The sequence below is a fragment of the Thunnus thynnus genome, chromosome 1 (genome assembly GCF_963924715.1).
Source record: "Thunnus thynnus chromosome 1, fThuThy2.1, whole genome shotgun sequence".
NCBI classification, from domain to species: domain Eukaryota; kingdom Metazoa; phylum Chordata; class Actinopteri; order Scombriformes; family Scombridae; genus Thunnus; species Thunnus thynnus.
Window position 1 is genome coordinate 10,675,022 of NC_089517.1, and position 26,497 is coordinate 10,701,518.

The window sequence follows — 26,497 nt, forward strand, 5'->3', positions numbered from 1 at the left end:
AAAAATCAAGCAGTTTTGATTTGTAAAGACAGTTTGCAAATTGAAGGAAAGCACAATGCTTAAAATGCATCATCTAAAAATAAATGAACAGATGGGACAGTAATGGTTCTGAACATATTGTGTTTGTAAGTGGTTGATTATGAATAATCTTGATGCTCGCTAGGAAACTAGCAACAGGGTCTGTGTCTGTGTAGTACTAGTGCATTACATACTGTAGCAAGTTGCACACATGCTAAACAATAAATGGGAGGCGTTTTGGTACATGTATGCTAATATGCTAAGAAGAGGAATATTAATTACTCTGACACAAAAAAACAAAACTTTTTAAAAGGCAAAGTGCAGTTCACTGTGTTCGTTTCCATTCATTTTAGTAATCTGATTAAATTAAGAAGAACTTGATGAACACAGGTAGGAGTCTGCTGGATAAATGTGATTACTTGGCCACATACAATATAAGCTTAACAGGGTTTATTTATATGGTTGAGGAAAGACTACGAATTTGCATGACAAAGACCTAGGAGGGTATAGAATCGCTGTGGGATTAATGGGCAGCTACATGTATACATTGCTGTTTCCAATATCATTCAGTCAAAGGTCTGACTTAAAGGTTCAATAAGTAGGAATCAGAAATTCCTTCTCATTAGTGACACCTGTGGGCATTAAATAACCTGTAGTCAACATCCTGTGGCTTGCACGCATGCTCACTACTGGAGGTGATGTCTTTTTCCTCGCTTCTCATTATTACATAAAAGATCTCTAACATTGTATTAGAGATTGTTGTGTTGTTTTGCACCATCCTGACAGATATGTGTCCCTCCCATTTCTTTGGAAAACAGCATGGCTCTATGATCTGTGGATTCCCAATACCCTCAGTAATCAGTTGCAGAAGGCTGTGATGGGGGGATGCTGATTCACTAACATGTGTGTGTGTATTTACGCTGCCTCTTATTCTGTGCATGATTATGTCAGTAATCACCCTCATTGTCATTTGAGAAAATATGTGTTTTTTCAGACTGTTCATAAAAGTGAAGAAGAAAACCGGTTGATTACTCATTCTCTTGCTAGAAGTTTAACTAAAGGGAAAAATAACAGACATAAAGTGACTGATATGAAGGTTTTTACATCATAGAGTTTTAATACTTATTACTCTAATACTTAAGTTAGGTCTAAATCCCTATACACATATATACGTAAGTACTTATACAGTAAGTGTCCCTGTGATGGCCCCTGTGGTGTCGTATGAGAGTTTGTATCTGTTTCTAATCCGTGGCTCTCCCCTGCAGGTGACTGATTGCAGTAACTCTGCACCTGGGCTCTCCTTTTCAGACACCTGCTTGTAGTATTTTGCTCTTCGCATCCATACACCCACTCGTACATTTACATGCACACATCATTAAAACCTCACACATAGTACCGATTTCACTGACATCCACGCACCATACTTAAATTAGTTATCACCTCTTTAATTCTGTTTAATTGGCACCTCTAATCTGTTTTAATTTGGTGATTTTGTGTAGTAAAGTGGTCTCCTTTTTGTTGTGACTTCCTGAGCCGGGTCATGATAGTCCCCACTAAAGATTACTGATTACTGAATTACTGAAATTTTTTTTTCAAGTGAATATGACATCTTTTAAACCTTATTATGACTTGAAAGATAAAGCAGATGGAGATTGGCTCTCATGCTTTAGAACATTTAGGAACACACACATACTTCATCACACTTACTACTCATCATGTACACCTGCTCATAAAAAACAGCCAGCTCCTCCAAGCTGCATTTCTTCAGCTTTGTATATAAAAGGTGCAGACAAATATGTCAAAAATAGCCAACAGTCAAAAAAAAATGTTTTCCGAAGGTATAAAATCTGGGACATGTCATCTCCTCCAAAATGCCTCCAACAGCAGGACAGAGAATCATCCACAGAGAAACAAAGAATCCGCAAACGGTATAAAACTTATCAGCAGGCCTTTCTCTCCTCATATGTCAGTAGTATTTATTACTCCTACATCAAAAAAAACACAAGTGTGAAATGTGATTAGTTACAGACTAGAAAAAACCAAATCTTAAAAATTTGCTAAAAAGGCTCTGGATAATCTTCAAGAGTGTTCTGGCAAATGTTCTACCGTGCAGTATCTAAGTACTTTGACAGTGACATAGTTTTCATAGGTCTGTGTATTCCCTTTATGGGTGTTTGAGTAACATTTATAGGCTATTAAGTGAGCAGTGTAGGATGCGCAGCCTTTCTGATACAAAATCCCTTAATTTTAGGACAATAATCTGAAGCAGGCGAGGAGTTTTTAAAGGCCCAACAGTTAAATGGATATAACTGTCCACGTCAATCACCTGACTTCAATCCAACTGATCATGTGTTTCACTTGCTGAAGACCAGACTAAAGGGAAAAAAGTCAGCAAAACAAGCACGAAGTGAAGCGGGCTGCCGTACCGGTCTGGCAGGGCACCATCAATGTGGATACCATGTGTCTTTTGATGTCTTTGATTTGTAGGCTTCAGACTGTGAATCTCTGCAAAGGATTTTGAATCAAATATGAAACAAAATGACACTGATTGGGTTTATCTTTCTTGGTCAAACTACTGTTTAAACTGGGGAGGATTAAACCGTATGTTAATTTGCGCTTGTATTCTTGGGTTTGAACGCTAATTGACCTCCTTGTTAAATATACCTGCTCAGTAAAACAGCCAGCTACTCCAGTGAATCATGCAGCTGCAGCTTAATATACAGTATGGAGACAGGGTCAAGATATTCAGTTTCTTTTCAATTATATATTAGACTTGGTAAGTCATCTATATGACTTTAATTGGGTATAAATTGGTGCAAGATGTGGTGGTTCCAGTCTCTCAGTAACACACTTTTTGTTTGGGAATTTTAGTGCACTGTAGCTTACAGATTTCAAAAAGAAAGGTATGGTGAACAAAAACATGCTGTTAGTGATGCTTCTCTTGGTGGAAATGCTTTGTTAGAAGTTCCCAAACCAAAGACAGACACATGTAAGCTAACAGTGGTGAGACTGTGTCTGGTTCCCCTTCTGTCAGCGGAGATGAAAAACATGGCAGTTAAGTGGGCAAAGAATCATGGAAAATGTGTGTAAAAACAAAGACCAATCTTCAGAACGTGGGCCGACAAATTTCTTGTGACATGAGAAAAGTAGGACAAGCATAATGTTTTAACAACATGAATTCATGCATATATCCTATATTGTCTCAAGAGTGGGCTGTGTTTCCTTTGTACATATCATGTTGTACTGAAACTTTGCTGCTGAACAAGTGCTTTTTTCCGGCATCTCACTGAATCCATATCTCCCAGGACTCAGGTTGTTCGGGACATGACTGCACACTTTCCAGTGTCAAGGCCTGGTTTACTGGTGTAAAGAAAAGTGACAAATTGCAAAACAGAATTCGTCCTCAAGGAATTATAACAGACTCCTTATTGATTTCATCCCAAACGAACACCTCACATGATGCCTTTCCCTCTAAAGGGGAACTCCATTGATTTTACACAGGGGGAGTACTATTACATGAGGAAAAAGTTGTATAAAGCCTTTTGTGGCTCAAGAGGGAGTTGCGTGCAGTCTGATAAATTGCCTAAGTTGACGTCAGTTGGGGCTGGAGATTACAAGTTTAAAAATGAAAAGAATCTAGGGTGTGGAGTAAGAAAGAAGTGAGGTTACCAGACCTCTGGAACCCAGTCCTCATCTTTGCTTGAGGCTAGCAGCTCGAGGCTACATTTGCTGCTACATGCACCTGAATTTTTACAGTCACAAGTCACGTTGCATTATGATGTAGGCGCCAGGTTTCGACAAGGAAGAACAATGCATGGACAAAAAAAGATGACATTTCTGGCTCTGCTGCATCGATTTTTTTTTTTTTTTTTTTGAAAACAGTCCATAATGAGTCTGATAATTTACTAGAGTGCAATGCTAAATCAGTAAAGCAATGTTTATTTGCTTGAAGTGTAGTGGGCAAAACAACAACTAACTGCCACCAGGGTTCACTTTACAGATAAATATGGTAAAGCACAGTGAGTGCAAAAAGAAAGGCGAAATATTTCATCTGTAATGTTGCCTCACGGGAAGGTTTTACTTTCCAACATAAATTAGTATCATCAATATTAAATGCATTATTAAGAACACATTTTACCCATGTGGTGAACTGTGTTAATTCTGGGCGTGAGTTAAAAGGATAAGTTTGGGTTTATTCAAGTCTGTCTTAATTCAACACTGATGTGCACTTATGTACGTGGAAATGGATCTTGGTTGCTGTAGCAAATTCTTACTCTCCTTACTGACCCTGAAGCTATTCCCCCTTGAACGTAATACTACACTGTAAAAAACGGAGACCAATCCACAGCCCTCGTTCTGTGAGAAAATACATTCCAAAGTTCAGTTGATGCTTTTATGATGCTTCAGCAGTTTGAATATGCTAACTCGAGCCGGTATCTTCCAAAGTTACAGTCTATTAAGAACTAAATGCCCTTTTTTTGTTTCAGCGGAATGAAACTCCTCAACGAGCTGAGGCCTCAGACTGGCCTCATTTTAGCTTCAACCAAATTCTCGAATACATCTTTGCACAGAACAAGATTAAACTGTAGATTTTGTCCCTAATCTCTTACGGTGTAGTCGCATTCTGAAAAAATAGCTTCAGGGTCTGTCTGGTGAGTAGAAATGATTCCAACGACCAAGATCCATTTCCATTTTGCATGTCAGTATTGTATTAAGATAGAGTTTAAAAAACCCAAATCTATCCTTTAACCTCTGAAGTGAAGCTGGTGAAACTGGTTCATGCAGAAACTGTATGTAATGCAGCTCTCTGGATACGTGTACTGTATGTGTCTGTTAAACTTGCACATTACCATGTCTGCTTAAAGCACTTTTGCATTCTCTACTACTGCTCACACTGGGCCATGGCAACCTTAGATGGCTGCCTAACTTTAATAGTCAAAAGACATGCGAAGAAAGATCTCTGCATTCACACCCTTGTTAGAGGTTGCTTAACTTATTTTCCAAGCAGCACATTCAGATTCTTTTAATTAAAAGCATTCGACCCACACCTCCGAGGTGGCCAAGATTCTGACGTATTGATTTATCTAAGAATGATGAAGTCCATGCATCAAACCCATCTGTGTAATAAATTTGCCATTTTGTTATTTTGTAAAATCAATACACCAATGAGTTTGTAAAAAATTCAATGATGATCAAAATAAAATCGCATACTCTAATAATCTACCAATTCAGAGAAAAAATGAGAAATGGAGAGTGTGTGTGTTTATGCTACATGGAAATAGTTTTGATGGTCCTGGACCATATATAATCTGGCACAATATTACTGTAACATTGTGATATCCATTAGCTGTCTAAAAATTCTTTTATTCATGAACACACGTGGCAGAGCAGAGCAAAAATGGCCGACTGCATTTTGCACAAACAGTCTGTGAATACCGGTGAGCAGGTTTTGGACTATAGTTTGGATTCCTGCTATGCAGATTTACTGCAGCAAGTGTTATTTTGTTCTTCAGCCACAGGTAGAGTTACATGGTAAGTATGGAACTACAACAAACATCACTGCAAGGAGAAAACTGTTTTTGCATGTGTGTCTGTAAATGCTCCACTGTAGTTATAACAAATTGTCAGACATTTCTTGGCTGGAGTGGATCTTATGCAAGGCGAAGGGGAAGTCTGAATAGCAGACTCATATGCACCTGTTTTTGAAAAAAATACATCCAGGGCATCTATATCTTGCAGCATGAACCTTGAGTTGTCAAATAAGTCTGGGGTCTGAACATCGGTGTGCATAGTTTTGGTATTAACGCCTCATTATACGCACTTAACTAAGCTGTCCTCTGTTGCAGCTGACACATTTCTAATCAACTTGAAATGCACTGAATTACAACTGCAAACAGAGATTAACAAAGTAATTTCAAATAGTTTGTATATAATCCACTCACCAGTCCATCACAGGTACTTATTGCTGCGTTCCCTTTAACAGTGTTCTCATCCCACACTTCCCCTAAGAAATGGCACTGGGAAGATCCAGGAGGTTGGATCTTGGCCCCATCCAGGCCACCGTACCTCCTTTCCGTCAGGAAGCCTGGAGCGAGCAGGTGTGGGTTGAGAGTGAGGTTAAAGTACAGACTGTGTCCGCCATGCCACAACTGGTAGAAGACACGATCTAAGTCCACTGGTTCCTCTGAGGCTTCCCGGCGCTGTACACGGCGAGCATGATGAGACAGGAAGTTGGACAGGAAGTGACCTCTGGCATCCACTCTACTGGGGTGAACCACTTCATACATAGGCAGATCCTGCAGAAATCTCTCTGTCAGAGCCATGGTGGGAAGAGAAGATGTAAAAGAAGATGGGTTATTAAATCATGGGACAGAGGAGGATAATTAAATAATGAATTGGCTGTTAAACTGTAAACAAAACTGGGGAAATTCTTAACAAACCCATCCGTCATTTTTATGTTTGAATACAGCTGCAGTGTATACGGTGTCTGTTAGGGTAACGGTAATACAGCTTCAAACTGGATTCTTGTCTACTTTCCTCTTTTTACTTTTTACTCTGTCTCATGTGCAGCAGGATTGATAACGTTGGTGGAACTCATCCCTTTGATAAAAACAATACTACTTAATTTCCTGTGATTTGAAGTAGCTGAATCAGCAGCATGAAAGGCAGCGTGAGAAAGATACACTTTTGTGAGAAAGAGTGAAGAAAATGTGTCTTAAGAGGAGGAATTATAGCAGTCTATAATCCATACATACATCTCCACTGTTTTGTTCAGAGGAAATTAAGTCTTGTACAACATTACACATCTGTTCAATTTAGTTCAACACTCTGAAGAATCCACGTTTTGGATCAGTATGAACATTCAGTACACCTACGCACAGAGGAAAAAATTTGATGTGTGTCTTGCACTTAAGTGCCATTTGTGAACCATGTGTGGTACCAAAATACACAGAAAGAACAAAGGATGGTGCTGCAGCAGCAGTTTCAGGATGTGACTCTCATGTAATCATGAAGACAGTTTTGCCTTTTATCCAACATCAAGATGTTTAATGCAATAACCAGAATATATTCTATTATATTGCAAAGTAAAATCATGTTTTAGGGCTCATTTTCTATGTGAATTTTTATATTAATATAATATTTGCACATAAAGAAAACACAGTATTAATGGCCAATGGCCAGTATTGTGGCCAATATGAGTCTGCCAAAAAAAAAAAAATCACAATAATATTAGATGTCCAAACAACAGCTGTTTCACGATAATGTCTCATTTACTCTACATGGCTCATAGTATAAATAAGCAATCCTTGTTGCATAATAATTTCCAGACATGCTGCCATTGTGTAATTTGTCAGGAAGCAAAGACCTGCTCCTTAATCCACACAAATGCCGTCATTAGCTTCACGTCAATCACGGACAATGAGCGGAATGCAAACAATGATTTAATGATTTTATGACAAGGTAAGATGAGGTCTCTCTGCATTCGGCATTGCACAGGACTATCGGCAGAAATATTTTCAAGAATACATCAGTGCACAAAGATCAGAAAAACAAACTCTCATGTTTTCAAGTTTTTAGTTACACCCATTAGTCAGGGGTCATGAGTCTTAATTCAACCTTCAACAAAGGGTAGTATTCCTAAAAAGGATTTGATTTATTGCAAAGAAAATTGATACCATCACTCAATCAGCACGACTGGCTTTCATTGTGTGTATTTTACATGAAGATCCAGGTCCAGAGCATTTCAACATTTCTAAATATTTCCCAAGTAAAACCTAACCTTGTAGGGTTATGTGGCCTTGATGGAGCTGAGAGTTTTCTAGTTGCATATGTGAGGAGTCTTTTTCTGAAAGGATTTCATAACATGTAAATGATTTTCTCTCATCTACAATGATTCCTGTTAGTGTTTTAAAACAAAATACACATAATTATTTTTGAATTGATTAGTAGTGCTGCCACTAACAATTATTTTCATTATCAACTAATCTGCTGATTAATTTGTCAATTAATTGATTAATCATCAATTAAAACTCACTAAAACATCATAAAACAGGGAACATGTCCAGCACAGTATCTTAGAGCACGAGGTGATGTCACCAAATGTCTTGTTTTGTCAAACAAACTGTCCAAAACCCCCAAAGGCAGCAAATTCTCACATTCGAGAACCTAGAGCTATCATGTTAGGTGTTTTTGCTTGAAAAAAATGACTTAAATGATAAACTGATGATCAAAATAGTTTCAGATTAATTTTCTTTCAATGAACTAATCAATTAACCAACTACTTGTTGCACATCTTGTGATCAGGTTCCTATTAAAGCACTTCAAATATAAGTTGTCAAATGAATATGGTATTAAGATGGCTGCTCCCCCTTTCCACATTTACTTCTGTAACTTAATTAATATGGTTATGCAAGTAAAAAATCAAACAAAAACCCTCACAGATCCTCCAAAGTTGTCATCATGAGGAAGCCTGTGTTGTAATGTTTTTCTATTTTGGGTTCTTGATAGTTTAAAAATAAAATTTGGGATTCCAGCGCCAACATTTATCACCTGAAACTGATAGTATTTGGGGGGGTTGCCTCCCCTCAGTGACATATCCTTGCCTACACTGCCTGAAAGTGCTTAGTTTTTCCTCTCAAGTGCACACAGCTGATTTACACCGGATGAGACAGAGTGCATCCAGACTCCTTGTTCTGCTTGTTTCTCCAGTCTCAAGAGAGCCCTAACTTGTTACATCCAAGCAATGAACTAAAAGGAAAGACTGTGATGATGAAAGTGCAGAGTGTATTCAACAATACATGAGAAGATAAATCCACTTATATGATGATAACCATTGGGCCTGACAGCTGAAGAGCTGTTTGTCTTAGCAAACTAGAATAGAAACCTACTCCATTATGAGAATAATAATCACATCCTGCAGATTACCAAAGTGAAATTCTGTTTCCTGCCCTTCACTGATGAGGTCAGGGGTCAGTGTCAGCAGCACCACTATGCTGGGATTCTTCGCTTTGCTCAAGGGCACTTTAGAAGGGCAGATGGGACTTGAACCTCTGATGATTCAATGGAAAGAAGGTCTCTCCAGCTCCCAGACCAAGCTGCAAAACCTTGGACTTAATTGCTACAGTCAGCCCAGAACTCTGTAAACACAAGTCACAGCTGGCCTGCCCTCCACCGTGAGGACTGCTGGCTGAATTAGATGCGCTGTGGAGCAAATGTGCACAAGAAAAGCGGCCACAATACCAGAGAACGCGGCAAAATACGGACGGATCCTTGAATTCAAATGTGTTAAAGACTTTGTTTTCAAGCTCGACTAACCTGTTTCATGTGATAATCCAAACGTTTTGCAGCTTTCCAGGACCGTCAGAAGTGCGATGCAGAAGTGAATGAAAGAAGCTCCGTGAAGCCCGCAGTCAAAACGGGTCATTTTGTCAGGACGGTAGCCTATAGTTAATAAACATTTAATGCCTTTCTAACACCGAGTCGATTTTAATTTCAAATTATTTCCATTTGGGCTGGATGCACTTTTCGCTTTGTTGCGGCCACTTAAACTGTGACAGTCCCAGTAAACTTCTCCAATTTAGGCCTGAACATCGTTTGCCTCCACGGGGCGGTTTTGTTGCATTCTCAGTCTTTTTGGCTTGTTTGTATTTCGGTGTTAATGTTTGCTTACGAGTAGCTGTCCCCTCTGTGCTCCATCAGTCTTCTCCCGACAGCCAGTGACAGCTTTAAAACTTTCCCCTGCAAACTTTCGCAGAGCCACCCCCACAGATGGGTGGACTTAAGACAATAGGCTATCTTTCAGTCGGACTAGGGGCTTAAAGGGGAATGCTACTCCAAGAAATCGGATATAGCGCTGCGATCCAATTGACAGTCGCATCCAAAACTGAGGTCTTTTGGGTTCTAGATGGGTCAGACGAGGACCAGTTTTGATATTGTTGCCTTCACTCGGAAGGCAGAGAAATGATTACAGATCAGATGTTTTGTTTTGTGCAATACTACATCTCTGCTTACAGAACAAATAAACAAGTCCTCTCCAGGGGAGAGAGTGAGACAAAACCTTCACAAAGTCATGCACGAAACTGTGTTCAAGGGCATTAAGTTCAGTGAGGTTCGTGATGTGAGAAATCTTTGGAAACTTGAACTGCATGCAGTCATCTAAACACAATGTCTTAAACTTATGATGGTTTTAACCGATCTCTCTCTCTCTCTCTCTCTCTCTTTTTTAAAGGTTGTTCAATTAGCGGTTTGCATAATATGAATCACACTTCAAAAACTATAATCAAGTCTATTGAGAACATCCACATGGACGCTAAACGGAACATGACTGTTTTACCTTATCTATCCAAGCTTAGTGCCCCCTCTAGTGGGAGAATGGAGGCACTGTGGACCACTGATGTTTGGGTGATGCATGAGCATCCTATATGAGTTTAGATGCACATCGATTCTGATATGTTACAATAGTCTTAATTTCTTATAAAGATGCGAGTAGTTTTGTGGCACACACACTTAAACGCACACTGTTCTTTGTGATGATGCTTATAAACATGGAAGAGAATGACTATATTTTACTGCCAAACTGAAATAAGGTGCACATATAGCAGTGTAAAGGGGATGAAAATGTAGTTTAATGTAGTCTGCCTTGAGTTTGACCTTTATATGTCTGAAAAATTCAAAAACAGTCAGTATTTTCCACTTTTAATCGTTTTAATTCTGTCGCCTGGTCTTAGCGTTTCATTCTTTCTCTACCTTTTCCTTTTTTATTAGTAGTGCTCACATTTTTCTCATAATGTTTGATGCTTTGTCACATCTTAATTCCTATATTTTAATTGAATTATTATGATGAAAGGTCATAAATGACTCCAATGGATGCATTTTACGCACGCCTTACGCACGGTACATTATGTCGCAGGCTGAATGAGTTGTCTGGTTGGGAAAGATAAATATAAATTCATGTGAAGCCCCAACAATAAACCAGACTCCTGGGTTTGCTGCTGGATTCGGGATGCTTTAAGCGTATGTCTCATCCGACCAATAGTGGCTCAGCAGCGGAGCGACACACTTGTATAAAAGCACAACCTGAGCCAGCTGTCATTCTCAGAGGTGTGATGAAGACGACAATTCATGATTGTTCATTGAAAGGAGATAAATAGCTTCGACACTTTGGCATGGGGTGTCCGGGTTGTATTTTCGTCTAACCTGTGCGCGCAGTAGGAAGCCTAGTCTCCAACTTTAAAGATGGATGAAATATTTAACCACAGTGGAGCAGTGAACCGAAGTTCGCCCGGCGATGAGAAGTTCAGTTTCGAAGACATCGATGTCGGCGCAGACGGCACCCCCATCCTGAGGATACTCATCTCTGTGGTGTACTCTGTGGTTTGCGCAGTGGGTTTGGTGGGGAACTTGCTCGTCTTTTTCCTCATGAGGTTACGACAAGGTCGAAAGAGGTCCACCATCAATTTTTTCATCATCAACTTGGCAATAACGGACTTCCAGTTCGTGCTCACTTTGCCCTTCTGGGCTGTGGACACCGCGCTGGACTTCAGTTGGCCGTTTGGAGACGCCATGTGCAAAATCATCCTCTCAGTCACCGTGATGAACATGTATGCAAGCGTCTTTTTTCTCACTGCCATGAGTGTTACTCGTTACTTGTCTGTCGCCTCTGCTCTGAAGAAAAAATCTTACAGAAGGTCACGGTGTGTGAAGTGGGTTTGCGCGGTGCTGTGGGTGGCGGCAACCGTCGCCACAGCTCCAACAACTATCTTCTCCACTGTAACGGTGGTCGCTGGAGAAAAACTCTGTCTCCTCAAGTTCCCAGAGGGGCACGACTGGCTCGCCCTCTATCATATCCAGAAAATCTTGATAGCTTTTATCATCCCTATGTTCATAGTCTCTGTCAACTATCTGATGCTTCTGCGCTTCGTGAGACGTAGAAGTATGGACAGCAGCAACCCCAAACGGAGATCGAGAGTCACCAAATCTGTTGCTATAGTGGTTTTGTCTTTTTTCTGCTGCTGGATGCCAAACCATGCCATCACCTTTTGGGGCGTCTTGGTCAAATTTAACGCAGTCAACTGGGATAAGTCATATTACATGGTGCACACCTATGTGTTCCCTGTTACTGTGTGCTTGGCGCACGCAAACAGCTGCTTGAACCCGGTGCTTTACTGCCTGATGCGGCCAGAGATCAGGAAGATGCTCAGCGGTTTATTTTGGAGAGTTTCCACTCCATCCACCAACAAGGGCTGCGCGACGCGTTCTTTTACGCAGGGAGAAACTCAGGGAGTCGTGCCTCTCCAAATTATGGACAATGGAGAGTACACGCTGTCCATCATAGACCGTAAAGGCTTATCAAGCTCCAAAAAGATCATACACGCCTGATAACTTCAGCCTGGTGAAACATAGCTGCTGCTTTATAGGTCTGTTTTGTCCACCTGTAACCGTCATTACTCGTGCGTAATGCTTTCGCTAGCGTCCCAAATTTGAACATTTGAACGACACATTGTGTGGATACACACAGTGTGTTTGTCATCATGACATGGGATATATATGACAAATGTAATGTGGCTTTTATTGAATTCCTGCAAAGTTAGCGTACTTGTAGATTCCGTTGAGGGAATAAACCAACGTGTATTCAACTTCTTTCTTTTCTCTCTTTTGAAGTGCGGTTGCAAGCTATTGCCCCTTGTAATGTTAGTTTAATTGTATTGTTTGCCTTTATTTGATAGTGAGAAGCGACAGAAAAAAAGAGTGACTGCGACAAATGTGACACAAGGGAGAAAAACATCCCCGTCACACGGTGCATTTTAGAGCAGAGTCCTGCAGAAGACTCCCAGCAAATCGTGGTGGGATTATATGATGTAAAAGCGCCTACAAAGGAGATGGAGATTAAAATAGAATCACAAGGTTGATTACTATTCATGTACAGTCTGTAAAACCTGTCTGTAAATAAAGTCATTTTCTATCTGAGGTATTAAGTGGTTGTTGTTCTTTAACCCTTCTATTCCCTGCTTTTATACACAAAACTAGACTGTAGACGCCATGTGGGTGTAATTTGACAAAGCATCTTAATTTCTGAGGCATCAATAATGTGGTAAAATGATAGAAGATTCTCATCTGTAATTCATATTTTAGTATAAGCTTACATTATGTATATATTATACGGTATATTGTCACATACGCTTTTCTGTCTTCAATCATTGCTTTTATCTGTGAGTTAGTGTCATGCATTCGCCATTGAGTTTGACACTTCAACCTTGCACAACAAAAAACAAACTGAGAAATACTGCTCACCTAGATGGAGGCGAATAATGGATCAAATAAGACGTATATAAGTATATATTCATTTAGCTACAAATTCCTTTTCATCATGTGTTGCCTGCACTGCTATTAATGTAGAATTCATGTTTAACATCAGCTCTATTCAAACACACAAGGTTTCTCAGGTAACTCGATAGAGAGGTTAACAAAGGTTGCAGAGATTCCAGTTGTCACTTGGCATTTAGGAGTGGTTCAGGTCCTCTTCAGATTGATTCTGCTAACAAAACACCGGGGAGCCCAAGGCTGAGTGAGTCTCCTGGCTGCAGGCGACTAGGACTGCAGCAAGGTTTGTGTGATAGTTAGTGTATGTTCCTTTCCCTTCTTCCTCTTTCTTGTGCCCTGAGGCACAAGAAATTATTTTTGTGTCCATGATGCTGCAGGGATAGTGTACAGTGGGTAATACAAAATGTCAGAAACCTAAGTCTTTTTCCTAAGCCACCATGGCCAGTACTCTCTTCAAAACACTTTCTTTTTGCACTGGATTTCAATAAAGCTACAGTCCCTAAAGTACAAATAATTCTCAGCACGGATCAATGGATGAAATTTGCTCAAACTCCAATAGCTGATTTATATGAAAGCTACAGGGGAAAAAAACAGAGAGGGGACCTTGAGTTAAGATAAAAATAATGAATATAAACCATTGTCTACAGTACAGTTCAACCGTCATTCACAATGAAATGTTCTGGTGGTTTAAAAATTCAATCACATTTTTTGGACCACATAAATATGAAAATATTCACAAATACAACTTAAGTTGTAACTGATAGATGAAAAGGCCATTATTGTAAATATAGGCCTGTTTTATAAACATGGCAGAGTAAACAAAGCTTTACCTGAATCAGAGAACATTAATTTCATAGATTTAGTTGTTGTGTAGGGTTAGTCTCTACAATAGATGACAGGTTCACAATTTTTCAAGACTGTCTTAAAACAACACTCAGGTGCCCAAATGAACATTGAACCAGGTTTTTCTTGCTGTAATCATTCTGTTCAGACTGATCATTAAAAGATCATTCTTTGCACAAAACAAGGACTGTGGATTTTGTCCCCCATCACTTAGATTGTAAGTGCATTATGAAGAGATCTTCTGATGGTCAGTATGAACAGGAGAAATGATTACAGCGAGCAAAACCTCTTTCAGTGCTCCTTTGGGCACCTGACTTTTGTTTTAAGACAGACTTGAAAAACTGAACCTATCCTTTAAAACATTGTGGTGGAGGGCCTACAATTTATTTTATTATTGGATCAAAGGTTGTGCCTTTGGATTGCTAGATATCTTATTTGGACATATGTGATGCTCATCTGTATAACCTCAGTGTACTGTTTTACTGAAGTTTTAGTGAAATACATAACACCATTAAACCCTCTTCATGACATTCCTCCATGATCTCTCCCTGACATTTGTAACCCTGTTTACATCGCACTGCTACATCTTCAGCTGTGGCAGTTTCTTGTTCTTGGGCTTCGGACACAGATTTAAGGTTTGAGGTGTAAATACTAATTGTCATGGTAGGAGAGTCTGATTGCTTTGGCAGCAGATTAATGTGATTTACAGTATGTACACTAGGAGGTGTACCTAACTTAGGATGTATCCTTACTTAGGATGTATCCTAACTTAGGATAGGATGTGACATTTTAATATTTATAGAGTGTACAGACATATGCAGTGTATGTCATACATGTACACAACCTTCCACACAACTAAACTTAGAGAATGTGCTCCAGTCTTTTCTCTCTGAAGTTTGTTGTCCCTGATCTGAGAAGCATCTGCCTTTTTATTGAAACAGTCGGGTATTCTGAATTGTCATTACTGTACTTTTTTCAATGACACTTCAGGAAATTGTTCATGTTAATGTAACAAGAAATCATGCTGACAATCCTTACCAATCAGTGCACAACAATTGTATATCCTGGATCGCTCCTGTTTCCAAAGGTTTGGTCACCGAGCAGAAAAAATATAAGAAATCTTGGCTTGTATTTTGAGTTACTGCTCTTTTTTGATTTGAGTTTGATTAAACAATTTGTGTTGATCTTGATTTCTCATAACTAACACATTTGAATGACATTCAACACATATTCCATGTCTTTTAATCCACATTTGCTTCAGTTAGTAACCATGAAAATGTTATACATAATATCTTTGAACAAACAGAGCACAAAAATGAATCCATACTCTTTGATATACTGTATGTTTCATCTTTAGTCTATTTGTTCTGCCAGCATGTTTCCTAACATTTGTTGATATAAATTGCTGTGTTTTGTATGTTTGAATATATTGCTTTTCTTTAAGTCTTTGTGGCTCTGCTCTCTTTTTTCCCCTTGCTGAACCTTATTACATTTGGAGCTGCAACAATCTAATTTCCCCCTCAGGGATCAATATGTTTTCACCGTCAGTGGCAGATGGTTAGCATATGTCAGCTGGCTCAATCAAACCTCCACACAAATTACACTTTCACTAAAACACAAAACCCCATAGGAGCCTGTTTTTCATTGATTATAGTTATTTGTTTTATTTTTTGTTTACAGCAAGAGAACAACACTAACAACCACTTATGTCAATTCTCATTTGATGTTTAATTAGATTTTTTTTAAAGGTAATTAATGGCATTACACACCCGACAAAGCCTGTAGATCTTAAAGGACCAGTGTGTAGAATTTAGTGCCATCTAGTGGTGAGGTTGCAGATTGCAACTGACTGAATATTGCTAAAACTACTATCTTGCCCTCTCTCATACTCTTTAAGTCAGGAGTGGTAATTAGTGTCCACCTAATAAGAACCTGACTCCTCCTGTCTACATGTTGAAGTGTCCTTGCATTGGACAAGATACTGAAACCCAAATTGCTCCCAATGGTTCTGCCAGCACCTTGCACGGTACCTGTGTGTGAGTGTGTGCATGAATGTGAGTGTGAATGGGTGAATGAGCAGCAAAGACACTGTAAAGCACTCTGGATGAAAGCACTATATAAATGCAACCAATTACCATTTACTGTATATAAAGAAGTCTGAGAAAAGAACCCTTTTGAGGTCACTGTGATGTCATTAGTTACCTTAGCTTGGACTCAACTTTCTAACAGAAACTTGCCTTACAAACTGGAGGTATGGAGTTTAAAAGCCATGGCAGAGAGGGTCTACTAAAACACTCTAGGGACCTCCTGTCAGGTCCTCTACTTCTGCCTAGCTGGCAGCCCATCTCCCCTTCCCTTTCCCTCTGTGTGTGTGTGTGTGTGTGCTTGATTGCAGGAGTGAAGTCAGGTGTGCAGAGTCAGGCCACCAGCTGCCAGCCATTATCATCATCCTGCTCTGCTTCAAATACCTGGTTTCTACCTCAATACTCCGCCAGATTGTAAACTCAGTTATACTGTTAGTCATGTTTCAGCTCTTTAAAACTCATTACCTGTCAAAGCTTTTGCTGATTCTTATTTTCCTCTGCCTGCAGCATCCCCCGTCCTGCCTCTGTCCCTCTCCTGTTCTGCCTTGCCCTGCTCAGCTCACTGCTCCTCTCTCAGCCTCTGATTCTGGCTGCCAGCCTCAACTTCCCCCTCAGTTCCTCCTCACCCAGCCTCTGGTTCCCCCCCTGGCCACAAAGACTCTGCTGCTCCATTTTTCCGATACGACATCAGGTTGTTAATAAGTTATTCCCAGTTCCAAACCCTTGCCTTTGCCTCTGTGTTCTGTACTTGGGTTCTCTGTACTAGTCCCATAACACCTTCACAGGAATGCAGCTGCTCTCTTGCCTCTCCAGGCTTTCTTTCTGCAGGTGAAAGTCATCATACAGGTGTTCATTAAAAAGTTTTGCATTTGTCAACATATACAATGTTTTATTTGTAGGCGTATTACAGCTCTTCACACCTCATCAAACAGGACAAACTGACATTCATTGGTAACACCAAGAGGGTGTTGACACACTGTAAGCAATGTGCATTTACTGGACTCACTTTTATGGCATCTAAACATAATTTTGATACAGTTCTTTGTTAAAAATATCCAGGTTGGCTGCAGTATTTTATGCACACCTTTTGTTCTGATGCAATGCATGTTAAAAAGCATGCAACTGTCTCAAAACAAGTTCAGTAACCTTAAGCTGACTTGTTTTAATTTGCCTTGTTGCCTATGTTACAAAGTAATGCCATAAACCACGTGGAAATACTGAAAACCATTATAATATTTGAAAGGGTATAAAAAAGGTACTTGACTATTTACAAAATTCAAGTTAATTTGTACAAAGTAAAAGTGCATCAAATGTTGAAAGATCATCCTGCATGTTTTCCAGGATGAAAATATTAAAAGAAAAAGATTGAACTCCAAGGAGGAGGATGCATGTTTAGAAGATTCTTCTTTGTAGCAAAAGATCAAGAAAAGTCTTTGTAAGTTAAACATCATCAATCTTCTTTGTACTCTGGTGGCTTTAGTTAAGTTTTGTTTCGTCATAAATTATTATGCAAGTCAACTGAACGTGTTGCAGATAAAATCTTTTAAACATCGAATTCAATATACAGTAAAATATCTTTACATTTGCGGAAGCTTTTGGGTGGCGAGTCACCCTTGAGGTTTTTCATGTATTTCAAAATTTATCATAAGAGTTAAATAAATACACATCAGGAAGAGACAAAAGAGTGTTTGGCTACTGCATGCCTCAAGGGCAAATTGCAGCCTGAAATTCTTGGAACAGTTTGTTCAAAGCTCGCTCTATTCTTCTTTTTAAACGGCCAGAAAAAGCGCTAGAACTCCAGCCGGTAGCCAAGAAATGGAGAGCTCCAAGATCTGTAAAGGGACGGCATCAAGGGCAGTGGAATACATAAAAAAGAAAGCCCTAATGTCGTAACAGTGCAGAAATGCTAAGTGAGTGTGACAGTGCTGACTCTCGGGCGTCAGGGGGTCGTGGCGTGGGACAGATCCAGTGCACTGAACAAGCCTTGCCTCAGCGATCATGCGGGGCTGTCTACGCGGTGCCACTGTGGTGTTGGGGAACAGGGGGAGGTGGGTTGGTCCCTGAGTGTCGGGTCCCCTGTGGAAAAGGTGTCTGGTCGGGGCCCTTAGCCTGCGTTACCGTTCTTCAGCCACTTTCCCGTTTGCCTCCTGCTCGTCCTCGTCTCTCCGCTTCTGCCTCTGGAAGAAGCCGAGCTGAGAGGAAGAGAAATTAGATTAAAAAAAAAATACAGTTTAACAAAATATGAAATTTGTGTTTTCAGAGCATTTACAACTACAGAACCAAACATGTTGGTGCTGAATTTAGCAGGGAACAAACTTCCTGATAATATCATATCCACCCCAACTTTAACCACTTTAAAATCTTAAATTTTCTCAACTGTACTTTTATTAACTTGATTCGATTTGGACAATTAATTACTGCACTGTAACAACATAGAAACTATGTTCTTTCTCTACAATTTTTGTCCATTTTGACAGTGTGTGAAAGATGCAACAGGGAAGCTTAAGAGGGAAGCTGACATGATTTTAGAATTTACATATGTATATATACAGACTTCCTGTTGTGCGTGTGTACATTCATGCATACCCACAGAAAAAGGGTTACTTTTGGAGAGACTGTAAATCTATAAATAAACAGATTATGGGTGTATATGTCTGTATGCATATGTGTGTGTGGATAAATCTGTACCGTAGATATTTAGAAGATACACATGTCTGTATATTATATTTGTTTTGATTATTCTTTTGCCCATCGGTGGTGGCAGTGGGGTTAGTGGGAAGGTTTTGGAGATCAGGGTTGTGGAAACAGGTTGAAGAAATGATCTGCATCTCCTTTAATCCAGTCCTTTAATATAATGTGTTTATGCAGTATATTCAAGTTAACTGTTAGGCATCTACCAGTGAATAGTCTTGTAATAACAACTGCAAAAAAAGTCATTTCCATGTATGTGACATGTGGTCAAAAGCTTCTTGTGAACATGTGCATATCTATGTCAAAGCTCAGCCCAGCGTAAAGCAAGACTATAAACTCTGATCGCCTGGAGTGAGATTGTGTTTTACTCAATGGCTCCTGTGTTGACCATAAATGTGAGGCTGCCTTTATTGCCTGTTTGACCTTTTACCTCAAAATGAGCTTCTCCATACAGTGGAGTTGCACCATTAGTTCTCCAACTAGAAAATGTCCATGTACAGGAAAATCACATGGAGTAAATGTTTCATCTTGTCATTCTTTCTCTGTACAATTATTTAGCCAAACTTCCCTTTTCAAGGTATGTGGCACAGTCATAAAATATAACTGTCTTTATCAATATGAACACAATTTTCAAGGTGTTTGAGAAATGTTAGAAATATGTTTGACCAATGGTTATCAAGATAATTGTGAAAGTCAGATGTGGGTGTTTTAATCTTTGTCTACAAGCATTGTTTTATTCTCTACCAGAGGGTGGCAGTCTAACCCTATGCTGAAGTACTGCTGTAACTATAGTTCAGGTTTAAATGGGACAAATGAAGAAAATAACTTGAAATGTAGCAGAGAGACAGTTAGTGTGGTAAATGCTACTCCCTACTGTACTCTACCACTTAAAATCATCAGCACAGAGACACAGTTGATCAGCTGCAGTTCAAGACGGACATACAGTGGGTCTTCATGTAATTACCTATAATGATTCTGTTTTCTTTTTACCTAATGACTAGTAATTGTACATGACATAATGACTTACCTTCCATAGAGCAAGACTAAGCAGGGCTAACAATAAGAGTCCTCCCAGCGTGCTACCAACAATAATCCAGGTCGGGATTCTGTAATCTCCTTCCTTCCTGATCTCCAGTATTATCTGTCAGACAAGATAAGACAATATGCATTCATAAAACCTAATTTATTTTTGAAATACATACAGAATTCAGTCTGCTATCGTATTTGTTTTTTTGTACCTCTGACAGTGTAATGTGTATTAGACACTGAATATACTAAAGAGCTGCGACATTCACAGGCAGTAATTATAATGATTTAATGATTTATTCACAAAACTAGACATTTTGTACAGCAGTTATATTCTTGTTAACTTCCTTGTTAACTATCTCCCTTCAAGAACACTGCAATCATCTGCTGCTGGTTTATTGGAGATTCCCAGTAACAGACGAAAGAAAATCAGGGATGCAGCCTTTGTCAAATACGCCCCCAAACTATGGAACACATTACCAATAGATATTGGAGAAGCCAGCTTGCTAGATATTGCTAAAAGAAAGCTAAAAAAAAATATTTCTTCATATTAGCCTTTAACTAACTTTTGTCTCTGTCTGCTGCATTTTATACATTCTATGTATTCTATGTTTTAACTTCATTTTTATTTTATTTTACTAATTTATTTTATTTTGTTATTTTATTTTACTAAGTGTTCCTTTTTCATTTTACTTTATCCTCTTATGTGCATTCACATGTTTTTCTGTTCATTTTATGCCATTTATGTCTTTCTCGATGTGAAGCACTTGGTGCATGTAATTTCTTTTGCTGTAAAGCACTTTGAGCTGCATTTTTTTTGTATAAAAGTTGCTATACAAATAAAGTTATTACTATTATTATTATATTCAGGACATGGACACTCATAGGATTTTAATTTCTAATGAAAGAGATCTAAAACTGTCTAAAACAGAACTGAAAACTTTGAACATATACTGTACATTTAAAAGATGAATCATTAATTGCAAGGCAGGACTGCTGACATCAGAATTGCATTAAATCCAAATTCCAATCCACTTTTTCACAATCATAATATATTTAAATCTCTAAAAGTAATTGGTATGCACTCATTGACCAAAACACAAAAAAGGACACTGCATGACTGTCTGCACTGGCCAATAGATGGCAGCAAAGATTAGTATATCAGAGCAGACCTCTACATGTTGTGCTGCTGGTCCTTTCGGTCCCTGAGCACCACACAGAACGTGTGCTCCAATGCCAACTTTTCCTGTGTGATTCTACAATGCTTCAGTTGTGCAGTGCTCTGCTAAACTGTATTAGAAACCACTGCTGCTTTATCACAAAGTTGGCACTGTAGCAAAACATATTATTGTTAAGTGCCTTACATTACATATATTTTACTATCTGAATACTTTAAACCCATTAAATTCAGTTCTAAAGACAAGGCTCCTGAAACATAAAACAGTGTATTCACACACGGATAAGATATAAAAGGATCAGACAGGGGTTAAATCTGATCAAATTATGATGCTTCCAGAACTCAGATTTGAGTCAGGTCAAACCCGGGACAGAGGCAGTTTATAGCATTAGTTGTTGTTGACTCACATGTCTGACAGGCCTCTCTTCATGTAGAAACATGCGGCTGGAGGAGGGGAGCTCCACTGATGCACTGATTACCAGTTCCAGGATTTTAAACTTCAGCTGAATAGGAAAATCAAAACAGGATGCCATTTTTTGCAAACACATCACACAGCTGAAAGACAACAAAGTTGTCATTGCTACAGAGTCAAAATAGAATAACAAAGAGATTGCATGCATGTATGTTGTTATTAAGTTGGGGAAATTTGCAACATCATGCATATTTTGGATTTAATACTCACTGCGTGTAAGGTATCTATTCGTAGAGCTCCTGTGATTCTAACTGCAATTTCTCTGTAAGAGGCCACATTGACTGTGCATTGGATTGGCAGAGTTAAGGTGTTGGATCGGTTCTGTGTGAAGACAGTCAGAGAAAAGTTACCTTAGAAGGTGTTTAAAAAAAATCTACTTTGGGAATGAGTTTGGTTGGTTTGTACTTTACCAAGCGGGAGAAACGTGAAAGGTCCTCAGGTGATGCTCTGCTCTGTGCCACATGCTGCGGTGGTAAACAGCGCGTACCGTCTTTCTGATGTGTGACATGAGAGTAAAAATATCCGTTAATATATCTACAGAGCAAGAGTGATAAGTTGGAGTTATGTTGGCATTAAATTAAAACCAAGCATTACAGTAATACTGCTCTGGAATTGAAGTTGAATGTTTTGAGAAATATAAGAAGATAAATATCAATCTTATGCCATTAAATAGCCGGGGTCAGGAGGTGGTTAGCTTAGCTTAGCATTAAGACAGGAAGCAGAGGGAAACAGCTAGCCTGGCTCTGTCCAAAGTTTAAAAATAGGCCTACCAACACCTCTACAGCTGTCTTATTTACAAGAGTTCAAACAATTTCTGTACTAGTTCTTTAACTAGCATTAACACTAGCTAACACTAGACTAACTAGCTCTTTAAAGCGAGCTTATGTGACTTCAGCTGAGCAAAGACAACTGTGGTCTCATGTGTATTGAATTGAGCAGAGGTGTGTTTTATTGTTTAAGGAGTCAACTTTTCATTTGCAAGAGGAAAAATCTCCTATTATTCTTTCAAAAGTGACATATTGTCACTTTAAATCACCGACACTCACCTGGTCAATATGAAAGTCAGATATCTGCAGGAGTTGGTTCCCATTTTTTGTCATTTCTGGGACTTCAATGTTGAGCTGCAGATCCTTTACTGGAAAGTAGCCAAGGTTCTGGATCTGAGAGGCAAAAAGGAGTAACTTGTGTAGATTATCTCCCAGCTGTGTTTTCCTCTACAGTAAATGATGATACAAGTAAGTTCTGATAAATTTAGCCCTCACCTGAAAAGTGAAGTTGAAAGGAGGACCAATAACTCCGGGCTCTTCCAGTGACAACTCCGATTTGATCTCATACCGAGTCGGATTTGAATCCCTTTTGAAGGTAAAGAATAAACGTGAACATGTTATATGTGAGAGGCACTTATTTTCCACTTATCTTGGCTTTAAAGCATATGTTGTGCAATCAAGTACATGATAACAAAATCCCCATTTCAGTTACAGTCTCTGCAACTCATTTTCCCACACTGATATTTCTCAACATTTCCCAGATGCCATTAAATCACTTTGTTCCAGCTGCTTGCACTTCTAAGTTCACTGTTTCCATAATCATCACAATTGATACAGCACAGCAACATACATTGTTTGGTAAGTTATAACAAAATGACATACCTGGTGAAGAGAAGGTCCCCTTCATATTTCAGTGAGTAATAGATATCATTGAAATTATCAGCTGTGCTCGTTTCCTCGCCATCACTGTGAACAGAACGAGACAAAAATAGTCAAAGAATGAGAAAAAGTTGAAATTATAGGGACAAGCCAGTTAAAATATTTTTCTTTGACACTTCCTGTGTTTTTTCCTATTTTTTTTGAGGGGGCGAATTGGTGCTTGGTTGTTATTTGATGGATTTTTTTTGTTGCTCGTTAGCACCAGTAAGGAAAATAAAAACAGTTAAGGACAGACCTCTCTACATGCTTATCAACCCTCTCACAACTTATTTTAGATGTAGATGTAGATGTTAACACTTTTACAATACAGATAAGGGTTTAAACTTGTGTCCACACCTGCTGGCCTCCAGGATGACCCTGACGTGATCTAAGAAGATAGTACGGCTGAACTCAAACTCCAGACGAAAAGATACCTACACAAAAGAGAGAATAAAGTTTAGAAGAAAAAAAAAATCACTCATTAATTGTATGGCTATAAAATAATCCCATCTTTTATACAGCAAATCTTTTCTATAGGAGCAAGATAAAATCATTGTGTCTTCAATGTTCACCTGTATATCACCATCACATCTTTATGACATGAACACTGAGACACGGGTCAGGAGCTTCTTTTGACCCCATATGCTACTGTATGTACGCTTTTCCAACACCAAAGGTCCTGCATTATGGATTAAGGAGTAAAGCCTGCAATAACCTGCCATAAGTCCCAGGCTTTGACCCAGAGGCAAACTGCGGCACAGTTGCTGCTACTTAAAGAGAGCCAGGGAATTTCCCCTTAGTTTAGGACAATGCCCTAAATACAAATCAACATGACTACACGCACACACGCACACACACACACACACACACACACACACACACGCACACACACACACACACATAGAAGGAGAAGAAAGGAGACAGAGAGGAACAGAGGAGGCAACCACTTCTGTAAGAAAATGGAAAGCAATTGAGGAATCCTAAACAAAAACACTGAGAACCCAAGTCTACATACAAAGGCAGGGGAGAGGAGAGGAGAGGAGTGAGGGGAGAAGAGGAAAGGAGAGGAGAGTAGAGGAGAGGAGAGTAGAGGAGAGGAGTGAGGGGAAAGGAGAGGAGAAGAGAGGAGAGGAAAGGAGAGGAGAGGAGAGGAGAGGAGAGCAGAGAAGAGAAGAGAAGATGAGAGAGGAGAAGAGAGGAGAAGAGAAGAGAAGAGAGGAGAAGAGAAGAGAAGAGAAGAGCAGAGGAGGATTGATTGGCAGGAGAAAGCAAACCAAGCACAGCAGAGCGGAGCGTTGTTTACAGTCCTCCATGCCATAATGAAATCCTGACGGATTCCGTCTGGCCAAAGAGGAATGCATAACAAGGTCTACTGTAGCTCCCCTCCTCCATATAGACTGACTCATCCCTGATATTGCACATGCATAAATGATGACCTCCTCTCATATAATCATGTCCAGGCTATGGAAAATGACCCTTGTCCGCTTTTGTTTTGTATGTCCTAGAAAAGGAGGTTGATGTTTTTTTTTCCAGCCTGTTTTCAACAGAACTGGGTGAATCTAAATGACATTCATTAGGAAGAAAGTTAGATGAAAACACACAGAAAAATGCACAAACACACACACGCATGCAAGTGGTATGGGTTTGGAAGACACGATGGGTCCGTGGCTAGAGGAAATTGTGTGCCAGCATAGTTGAACATGGAAATTCAGACAGAGCATGAAGCTCTTCTTCCTCTTCTGGGTTGATGCCGTCTGCCCTTCTCCTTAAGCCACATTCACTGTCAATCCTCAAATAATTAATTGCAATAACTAGCCTTCATTATTTCTGCATACACCCACAAGAACCAACAATCAACTTGTACACAAATTATGTCAAGGTATGTTGTTTTTTTTTTGTAGTAGTAGTAAAGTTTATACCGTAACACATGCTAGTTTTACACAGGTCAAGAGAAACTGTAAAAAGTAATAGCAAGAACGATAACTGGCTACTTTAAAAAGCTTGCCCTGAAGTCCCTACATCCCTTCAGCTAAACAGCGGTTTGCGCTGGTTTGGCAGCAGCACCGGTGTACAATCAGCCTTGTTTAACCCCGTGCCACATTTTTAAAAGGCTTTCGACCAGAGCAGATTAGCCTTGTGGCTCTGGATGCTATTCAGACTGAATGAGTGGGTATGAATCACTCAGTGAGTTTTACAGGGTGACCAGAGTCCTCTTGGTTCAGTTGTTGGGGAGCATTACAGAGAAATGTGGTGATGTTGTCGTTGCCCAGGAGATGACTGCTGTTTGCGATAATGACGTGGTCAGGACATTACATAGACTCTTTCAATCACCTTCAGTACTTCATTCCCACAGACTTTGTCAGCAGACTTTGTATGAGTACAGAAACCGTGAGAGACATTTGTTCAGGGGATAACTGGCTATTTTATAATCTGCTCTCTGTTTAATAGCTTTTAATTGAACAATGTGATGTACCATTGGTTTCATCCCTATCAAAGTTAATTCAAACATCACCCTCTTAAAAATAAAATTGATGCCTTGCTGTAAAATACACAGGAAAGCATGGGGTCTCATAAATATTGCTGACATTACAAGCCTGTGGAAAAGCTTGGGAACAGCAGAATTGAACGTGAGAATCAGTAACAGATGACAGAGAGAAACTTTCACTCAGCCTCACCTGGTGCAAAGGCTAAAGGGCTGAGAAAAAGTTTTTAATGGCCAAGGAAGAAGGCTCCTCTTGTCTATTTACCTTATTATTTAGATATATTTTGATAATAATATGATAAAAATCAAATGGGATAGAGGAAAAAGGTATTACTTTACTGATTTTCATGTCTTAACAAGGGACAGTTAATAAAACTAATGGTAAACTTATAGTAAATGCTGTAAAAACACTTTAAAATCACTAACTTTTAAGTAGGTTTTAAGTAACACCAATATGTTTTTGTGCCAGTGACAGCACAGCCTAGAATGTCAAACAGATGAAAAGGTGATCAGCTGGCAATAATTTTTCTTCTTGTTGCCAACAAATTCCATGAAAACACCAACAGCGAATTAATCAGTCTCTCAGTACTTTCCCACCTCCTCAGTCTGTTTATGGCACTCAGCCACAAGCCAATTTGTTCCTACTGAAGACATAAATCTGTAAAAATGGGTCTCAAATATATACTTTCATTTAAAAAA

The 26,497-nt window shown here is 39.3% G+C and overlaps 3 protein-coding genes across 4 annotated transcripts in view; 1 reads left to right on the top strand and 2 right to left on the bottom strand.

The window, feature by feature from the left end:
• LOC137176786 (A disintegrin and metalloproteinase with thrombospondin motifs 7) overlaps nt 1-10,098 on the bottom strand; it is a 91,930-nt gene extending 81,832 nt beyond the window's left edge. Inside the window, exons 1-2 of the mRNA XM_067582754.1 lie at nt 9,334-10,098; nt 5,961-6,328 (exon numbers count right to left, since the gene is read on the bottom strand). Coding sequence (XP_067438855.1) covers nt 5,961-6,328; nt 9,334-9,442 — 477 coding nt within the window. The 5' untranslated portion in view covers nt 9,443-10,098. The remainder of the gene's footprint in view (nt 1-5,960; nt 6,329-9,333) is intronic.
• An 842-nt stretch (nt 10,099-10,940) lies between these two features.
• On the top strand, nt 10,941-12,973 carry rxfp3.3a2 (relaxin family peptide receptor 3.3a2). Its single transcript, XM_067599071.1, has one exon. It carries the CDS (start codon nt 11,254-11,256, stop codon nt 12,394-12,396), a length of 1,143 nt encoding a protein of 380 aa, XP_067455172.1. The 5' UTR covers nt 10,941-11,253; the 3' UTR covers nt 12,397-12,973.
• A 2,536-nt stretch (nt 12,974-15,509) lies between these two features.
• Nucleotides 15,510-26,497, bottom strand: part of itga11a (integrin, alpha 11a) — a 71,943-nt gene continuing 60,955 nt past the window's right edge. Inside the window, exons 23-31 of one of the 2 annotated variants that reach the window (XM_067582957.1) lie at nt 23,674-23,750; nt 23,281-23,364; nt 22,894-22,984; nt 22,678-22,791; nt 22,042-22,125; nt 21,842-21,952; nt 21,567-21,662; nt 19,984-20,097; nt 15,510-18,457 (exon numbers count right to left, since the gene is read on the bottom strand). In XM_067582957.1, the coding sequence (XP_067439058.1) occupies nt 18,380-18,457; nt 19,984-20,097; nt 21,567-21,662; nt 21,842-21,952; nt 22,042-22,125; nt 22,678-22,791; nt 22,894-22,984; nt 23,281-23,364; nt 23,674-23,750 (849 nt within the window). In that variant the 3' untranslated portion in view covers nt 15,510-18,379. The remainder of the gene's footprint in view (nt 18,458-19,983; nt 20,098-21,566; nt 21,663-21,841; nt 21,953-22,041; nt 22,126-22,677; nt 22,792-22,893; nt 22,985-23,280; nt 23,365-23,673; nt 23,751-26,497) is intronic. The other variant, XM_067582881.1, reaches the window with a different exon arrangement.